The sequence below is a fragment of the Saccoglossus kowalevskii genome, chromosome 5, assembly GCF_978046115.1.
Source record: "Saccoglossus kowalevskii chromosome 5, keSacKowa6.1, whole genome shotgun sequence".
Classification (NCBI taxonomy): Eukaryota; Metazoa; Hemichordata; class Enteropneusta; family Harrimaniidae; genus Saccoglossus; species Saccoglossus kowalevskii.
The window spans coordinates 37,814,235-37,823,501 of NC_140645.1; the positions used below are offsets into that span (position 1 = coordinate 37,814,235).

Genomic DNA, 9,267 nt, shown 5'->3' on the forward strand with positions numbered 1-9,267 from the left:
ATACTAATATAATTGATATGATCAAATAATGAAAGAATTATTAATTTTGGAGTGACGTCACTCGTACCAGTCTATTGATGATTACTTCTCCCAACACCCATTCACAGCATGAGTAGTATAATCCATCCTAATTTATCATCACAATAGTTTGTACATGTTTACCAATATGATTACAATATGCTATATGTAGAGGCTCCATTCGACGGTGTACATCCCCTCTAACTGGTTTCCCGACGGAATTTGTAAACCAACCGACAAATCTCGGCATGCTACGTGTCACAGTGTAAGTCCTGCTTATTGCAATTGAGAGGGCCATCCACAGAACTCACACTGGACAGGGGGTTCTTTCACTGCTAGAATGGTGTAGATAAGACAATAGTACTGAAAATGAAATAAACATACACAAAAATATCGAGTTAAAGCTCCTGGCTTTAATACCTCTCAAAATGATTACAAGAAATAAAGCACGGAAAAATACAATGAATAAAGTAACTAAAATAGTGGTTTGCTTAGGGAAGTGTGCATTGGTGATAACTCACAGTTCCAGAATATAAACTAATGGATGACAGTCAATGACTTCTGCAATAAAACAACGAAGGAATACAGGAGTCTTGCTTGCAGGGGAACGCTGGTATTCTGGAGGGCACCGCTGAAAGCAGGAGATCGCAGAGCAGTTCATACAAGTCTCAGAGATTGATGGTTGTAGTCTGTATCACTTGTCTCACAATATCGTAGCAGGACACACCGGATACCAAGTTGAAATAATGGACTCAAACTGTCCTGAGTCCGTCCAATTTATAGGCATGATTCAGTGTCACCACCTGGGTTTCCACATAAGCCAATCAGAATGTGATGTTGCTAGCAGCTGTGTCACGTAGGAAACTTAGTAGATCATAAACATCCTTTGTTATTCAAATAACAGCACACCTGGTAGATTCCTATTCTTCTTCCAAAGGTTGTAAACACCTTTTGTTATGTTAATCACAAGCACACCTGGTAGATTCCAACTGTCCGTTCAGAGTTGAAAACAAGTATGACCTGTCAATCACCTTTATCACACGACAATGCAACCGTTTTTTCCCATGTTTCCATACACACTTCCATTTGCAGGGTTTGTGGTAATATGACAAAAACATAATATAAAGGATGCTGACACTATGTTTTTTGGGAAAGCCGTTTGTAACGCGAACATTAAAGCGGGGGGGGGTCGTCACCCGCGACGATAACAACACACGCTAAAAACTTAAAGGCTCATGGGTAGACGCTTGTTTGTAAACAATGACACGCTAAGGCCATCTGACGCATGCACAGGTGACGACTCTCCCGCTTTAATTGTTTATCGAACGTGACCTGAACGCGATTTGCATTTTCAAATGTTCAGTACATGGTCAGTAGTACTATGTTGTCGTGTGACCCATTTTATCAAATGTTTAAAAGCGTCTCTGATCATCTTATTTAAAAGCACGTAGAGTACAGGGTTGATTACTCCGCCAATATGGTTAAGAGGGTATGAAAGCATCATTACTTCCGGAAATCGACCATGTTTCCCGTATAAGTTCACCAAAATACTAAATGGTATATACTCAGCTAGGATGAACAAAAACACAGCGAAGACAGTCGCAAGTACGTGGAATTCTTTCTTCGTTAACACTTGTTGTGAGAGTTGATTATTAGTCCATGCTTGGTTATGTCGTTGTTGTTGTTGTTGTACACGCCGTCTGCTCTGGTATACGTATATAAATATCACGATGTAGCTGGTAATAACTGTGATAATAGGTATGATGATCAGAATTATCATAGAAAAGGTGGTTTTTCTAGTCGGTAAACAACGGAGTGCAATTGGAGAATAGACCGATGCACCAGGCACGATGAAGTTGCGTTCAATCAAGATCATTGGCAAAATCCAGGAAAAAATAATAGCCAATGTAATCGTTAACTTTGTCGTCAGTTTACGAGAGCGTTCATGGTGTACGATGGATATATAACGATTCAAAGAAATACTGGCAGTTATCCATAGGGACACAACGCTGAGAATTGGATGTAACATATTATGTGCAATACAATAACGAGTTCCCAGACGCCATTCACGGCGGATGAAAGCATCTGCCGTTACCGAAGAAACAAACAATGCTGAGCATAAGTCGCATACGCTGAGACTGATCAAAAACGCGTTAGATTTCTTCCGTAGCCTCTTTGTCGCCAGCACCACGACGATAAATGATATATTACCTAACAGTGTAAGAACTGCGAATAATACCTCCACCGATCCGGCAAGTTGTGACACCCACCTTGCAACAGGCTGTATTGAAGCAAACTCGGTTACAGTAGTTTTGTTCATGTTCTTTCTTCTAAATGTTGAATACAGCCTACATGGACATGATGGCATGGAAACACAACAACTGAAAATCTACACACTGAGTGGAATGAGAATATAACATGTAACAAGATGTTTTCTCAGGATATTGAAATCCACACCATTATAGAAATTAAAACTCCTCAAGGCCTATATTAGGGTAATGTGATATGAATATTCATGTGTAAACGTCATGAACGCGGACAAATGGCGGACTAGCCACGGAAACATGTGAATGTTCTGCTGCTAGTCGTATCTTGTAGTTTAGAAATGAAAATGTAGCTGACATTTGTTTTATTGCACTATGTGTCAGCACTAGCACTTGCAATTCGCACATAATTTGCACATACAAAAAAAAGTCAGGAGAGACAACAGTGACACTCAATGTCTAGAACTGTCGCCTGGCACAAAAATATTTTAAAAAATGACCAATCAAACGCTTATTAACACGGATGAACAGATTGTCGGTTTGTACAAATAGACTGATTGGTCGCCTGTAATAGAAGGGAGTGCCGACGAGTTTGCAAGCTAGTGCATCCTGTAATGAACGCGTAAACCTCGGGTTTGATAAAACAGTTTGCTAAGCAAAACAACAAGAATTTGTACTTTTAAATGTCCGGCACGTTTTGTTGTTAGTTACGTCTACCATTCTGAGATATACATCACAATGACCAGATACAAGATAATTATGATACAAAATCTCATATACATTGAGGATATTTTTTTTTTTCGAATTGTAAATTTTGAATATTTGTATTTATTTTGAAGCAAGTCATGTGATATTTATCGAAACCCTCCGAATTTGTAATGTTCAATATGTTTCGAAAATTACCCATTCTAAGATGGACCCAAAGACAGAAATAATGGAATATGAATTACTTTGTTTTCCTTGTATGCCAGTGATCTAATCGAAAGTTAGTATAGGCAAGTGTAATAACACATCATATGTATATTTTGAAAGCCTCGCATTATTCGAGTTTAATTCTACCAATCTTTTGTTACGAGGCCGAAGTATGAAGTATGAGCGATCATACAAATCAGAGTACAACAATAATGGTGCCCGATGATTTCTAGTAATGCCCCAGAAACAGAAATGTATTTTGGTGCGTGATGCCGTTTTTTATATGTTATTAGAAGTCCTAAGCACCGGAAGTAACGTGTTATATAACCAAATGAAACCGTTACTGCATCAGAATCGAAAATTGCCTAGTATTTCCGTAGATTGTTTTGCGATTTGATATTCAGCCCCTTAGGGATCACCGGGATCAGAAAATAGAGAACATTTTCCATTAAGACAGGCCTGCAATTCACACAAGTGTCTTGCTTTGGGATAACTCTTTTGTTTCACTGAGTGAACTTCCAATAGTATGTACCTACGCACAAGGCGAGAAATATGAACAGCAATGCATGATGGGATTGTTTAGATAAATGAACCATGATCCGACACATATAACTCATGACCGCTTTAATCCATAGATTACAAGTTCAACAATATATATATCAAAGGTGAACGTGAACTCATTCGTAAGAAAGTTGACACTCTCCTGCCACACATCAATATTATAAAGTTCCATGACTATATATGGGCAAACACAATTGTCATACCTAATGTGCACGTCTTCCATTCTAATAGGATTATAGAACTATTTATTTAGAAATGAATACTTATCTGAATTGTTCAAACGAGCTTTGAAAAAAAAATTCCCCGTTGGAAACGCGCCAAGGAAAATACGCTACTGCAGATCCCGTTTTTTTAATGACTGGTGCTTCATAGCAATCCTTAAAGTTGGGTTTAGCATTTTCAGGCAGACTAAGAATGTCACGCCAAACAGTGTCAAGTTTTTGTGCGTGTTGTTTTATAGAGAAGACACATATTAGATATTTATAGATTACGCCCTTTTCAAATTTATATAATGGCAAATTTAGTTCATCAGAAAAATGCAGTTCAAAGCTATGATGTGAAAGAACTTCACCTTTCCTTTTAAATAAGTGTTGATGGTATCTATCCATTTGGTAGGAATAGTCGCGGGTCGCTAACTAAATTTCGATCAAGTAATCACTTCCTGAAAATTGAATATGGTCGCTATTCTAATATACTTGATATAGTCTAATATAGTTGATGAAAGAATCTGTGAATATTGTGATGGTGATCACATCGAACATGAACGACATATTCTAATGGTTTGTACAAAATACCAAATGAACAAAAAAAAATTGTTTTCAGATGCTACCAGATGGGACCAAAACGTTATCGGCAAGCTTCCTAAAACCGGTAGTGACGAGCACAAAAACGTAATTCAAGGCAAATAAACACGTGAAGCATAACAAAACTGTTTCACATCGTAGCATAAAGTACGCGACTGAATCATTGTTTAGCATTGGGGGAAACGGAAATTACTTGCTATGAGGATGTCAGAATAAGTGTCAGTATGTATGCTATGAAAAAGTGAAGACTTTGAATGTATTTTAGTGCAATGTCATTTTTTTTATTTCCTAACGCTTTTAGATTCATTTGTTGCAAGTTAGAGTGCACATACCTAATCACATAGATTTTCAGTGTCAAAATCGCAAAAGTGTCCGTTTTTACGCAATATGGGTCCGAATTACTAAACAAAGTACAGGAATAAGGAGCTATGTCATCTACGCATTAACGTGTTTTTTTGGGGATAACAGTACATGGCCCACACTGTAAATGTATACCTATGCCATCTACGCATTAACGTTTCTTTGTATAACAGTACATGTCCCACACTGTAAATGTATACCTATGCCATCTACGCATTAACGTTTCTTTGTATAACAGTACATGGCCCACCCTGTAAATGTATACCTATGCCATCTACGCATTAACGTTTCTTTGTATAACAGTACATGTCCCACACTGTAAATGTATACCTATGCCATCTACGCATTAACGTTTCTTTGTATAACAGTACATGTCCCACACTGTAAATGTATACCTATGCCATCTACGCATTAACGTTTCTTTGTATAACAGTACATGGCCCACCCTGTAAATGTATACCTATGTCATCTATGCATTAACGTTTCTTTGTATAACAGTACATGGTCCACACTGTAAATGTATATCTATGCCATCTACGCATTAACGTTTCTTTGTATAACAGTACATGGTCCACACTGTAAATGTATACCTATGCCATCTATGCATTAACATTTCTTTGTATAACAGTACATGGCCCACCCTGTAAATGTATACCTATGCCATCTATGCATTAACATTTCTTTGTATAACAGTACATGGTCCACACTGTAAATGTATATCTATGCCATCTACGCATTAACGTTTCTTTGTATAACAGTACATGGTCCACACTGTAAATGTATACCTATGCCATCTATGCATTAACATTTCTTTGTATAACAGTACATGGCCCACACTGTAAATGTATACCTATGCCATCTACGCATTAACGTTTCTTTGTATAACAGTACATGGCCCACACTGTAAATGTATACCTATGTCATCTATGCATTAACGTTTCTTTGTATAACAGTACACGACCCACACTGTAAATGTATACCTATGTCATCTATGCATTAACGTTTCTTTGTATAACAGTACATGACCCACACTGTAAATGTATACCTATGCCATCTATGCATTAACATTTCTTTGTATAACAGTACATGGCCCACCCTGTAAATGTATACCTATGCCATCTACGCATTAACGTTTTTTTTTTTGGATAACAGTACATGACCCACACTGTAAATGTATACCTATGCCATCTACGCATTAACGTTTCTTTGTATAACAGTACATGGCCCACACTGTAAATGTATACCTATGCCATCTATGCATTAACATTTCTTTGTATAACAGTACATGGTCCACACTGTAAATGTATACCTATGCCATCTATGCATTAATGTTTCTTTGTATAACAGTACATGGCCCACACTGTAAATGTATACCTATGCCATCTACGCATTAACGTTTCTTTGTATAACAGTACATGGTCCACACTGTAAATGTATACCTATGTCATCTATGCATTAACGTTTCTTTGTATAACAGTACATGACCCACACTGTAAATGTATACCTATGCCATCTACGCATTAACGTTTCTTTGTATAACAGTACATGGTCCACACTGTAAATGTATACCTATGCCATCTATGCATTAACATTTCTTTGTATAACAGTACATGGCCCACCCTGTAAATGTATACCTATGCCATCTACGCATTAACGTTTTTTTTTGGATAACAGTACATGACCCACACTGTAAATGTATACCTATGCCATCTACGCATTAACGTTTCTTTGTATAACAGTACATGGCCCACACTGTAAATGTATACCTATGCCATCTATGCATTAACATTTCTTTGTATAACAGTACATGGTCCACACTGTAAATGTATACCTATGTCATCTACGCATTAACGTTTCTTTGTATAACAGTACATGGCTCACACTGTAAATGTATACCTATGCCATCTACGCATTAACGTTTCTTTGTATAACAGTACATGGCTCACACTGTAAATGTATACCTATGCCATCTACGCATTAACGTTTCTTTGTATAACAGTACATGGCCCACACTGTAAATGTATACCTATGCCATCTACCCATTAACGTTTCTTTGTATAACAGTACATGGCCCACACTGTAAATGTATACCTATGCCATCTATGCATTAATGTTTCTTTGTATAACAGTACATGGTCCACACTGTAAATGTATATCTATGCCATCTATGCATTAATGTTTCTTTGTATAACAGTACATGGTCCACACTGTGAATGTGTACCTATGCCATCTATGCATTAACGTTTCTTTGTATAACAGTACATGGTCCACACTGTAAATGTATACCTATGCCATCTATGCATTAATGTTTCTTTGTATAACAGTACATGGTCCACACTGTAAATGTATACCTATGCCATCTACGCATTAACGTTTCTTTGTATAACAGTACATGGTCCACACTGTAAATGTATACCTATGTCATCTATGCATTAACGTTTCTTTGTATAACAGTACATGGTCCACACTGTAAATGTATACCTATGCCATCTATGCATTAACGTTTCTTTGTATAACAGTACATGAACCACCCTGTAAATGTATACCTATGTCATCTATGCATTAACGTTTCTTTGTATAACAGTACATGAACCACCCTGTAAATGTATACCTATGCCATCTACGCATTAACGTTTCTTTGTATAACAGTACATGGCCCACACTGTAAATGTATACCTATGCCATCTACGCATTAACGTTTCTTTGTATAACAGTACATGGCCCACACTGTAAATGTATACCTATGCCATCTATGCATTAATGTTTCTTTGTATAACAGTACATGGTCCACACTGTAAATGTATATCTATGCCATCTATGCATTAATGTTTCTTTGTATAACAGTACATGGTCCACACTGTGAATGTATATCTATGCCATCTATGCATTAACGTTTCTTTGTATAACAGTACATGGTCCACACTGTAAATGTATACCTATGCCATCTATGCATTAATGTTTCTTTGTATAACAGTACATGGTCCACACTGTAAATGTATACCTATGCCATCTACGCATTAACGTTTCTTTGTATAACAGTACATGGTCCACACTGTAAATGTATACCTATGTCATCTATGCATTAACGTTTCTTTGTATAACAGTACATGGTCCACACTGTAAATGTATACCTATGCCATCTATGCATTAACGTTTCTTTGTATAACAGTACATGAACCACCCTGTAAATGTATACCTATGTCATCTATGCATTAACGTTTCTTTGTATAACAGTACATGGCCCACACTGTAAATGTATACCTATGTCATCTATGCATTAACGTTTCTTTGAATAACAGTACATGGCCCACACTGTAAATGTATACCTATGCCATCTATGCATTAACATTTCTTTGTATAACAGTACATGGTCCACACTGTAAATGTATACCTATGCCATCTATGCATTAACATTTCTTTGTATAACAGTACATGGTCCACACTGTAAATGTATACCTATGCCATCTATGCATTAACATTTCTTTGTATAACAGTACATGGTCCACACTGTAAATGTATACCTATGCCATCTACGCATTAACGTTTCTTTGTATAACATTACATGGCCCACACTGTAAATGTATACCTATGCCATCTATGCAATAACGTTTCTTTGTATAACAGTACATGGCCCACACTGTAAATGTATACCTATGCCATCTACGCATTAACGTTTCTTTGTATAACAGTACATGGCCCACACTGTAAATGTGTACCTATGCCATCTACGCATTAACGTTTCTTTGTATAACATTACATGGCCCACACTGTAAATGTATACCTATGCCATCTATGCAATAACGTTTCTTTGTATAACAGTACATGGCCCACACTGTAAATGTATATCTATGCCATCTACGCATTAACGTTTCTTTGTATAACAGTACATGGCCCACACTGTAAATGTATACCTATGCCATCTATGCATTAACGTTTCTTTGTATAACAGTACATGGCCCACACTGTAAATGTATACCTATGCCATCTACGCATTAACGTTTCTTTGTATAACAGTACATGACCCACGTGAATGAACTTAATCCAAAGACAACAGGGTTACAGCGTTATGTGGCTTCCATCTTTTTTGGTCTTTACGTGTTTGTGTATAGATTTGTACAATAAAGTTACACAATCGAAGTTACCGAATGATTAGGGCTTGCACATACTTCGATGGGGGAGGGGCTGGTGTGGTGTTACTGACTTTTATTTTGATTGTGAATGCTCCGCATCCTGTTGAATATTAAATCCATAAAAGCTCGACGTTGAGGGCGCGTTTGGTCCCAAAATTGGCGTTTTTGGCTAAAAATTTCATAAATATTTCTAAAATGGCCGAAAATTTTAAAACTGGG

At 37.1% G+C, this 9,267-nt stretch overlaps 1 protein-coding gene across 1 annotated transcript; it reads right to left on the reverse strand.

The window, feature by feature from the left end:
* Window positions 1-1,369: 1,369 nt before the first annotated feature.
* Window positions 1,370-2,338, reverse strand: LOC102806503 (melatonin receptor type 1C-like). Its single transcript, XM_006822710.2, has one exon. It carries the CDS (start codon window positions 2,336-2,338, stop codon window positions 1,370-1,372), a length of 969 nt encoding a protein of 322 aa, XP_006822773.2.
* Window positions 2,339-9,267: the final 6,929 nt, after the last annotated feature.

Coding starts and splice junctions, on each gene's coding strand:
- LOC102806503 (XM_006822710.2), bottom strand. CDS start 2,338: ATGAACAAAACTACTGTAACCGAGTTTGCTTCAATACAGCCTGTTGCA.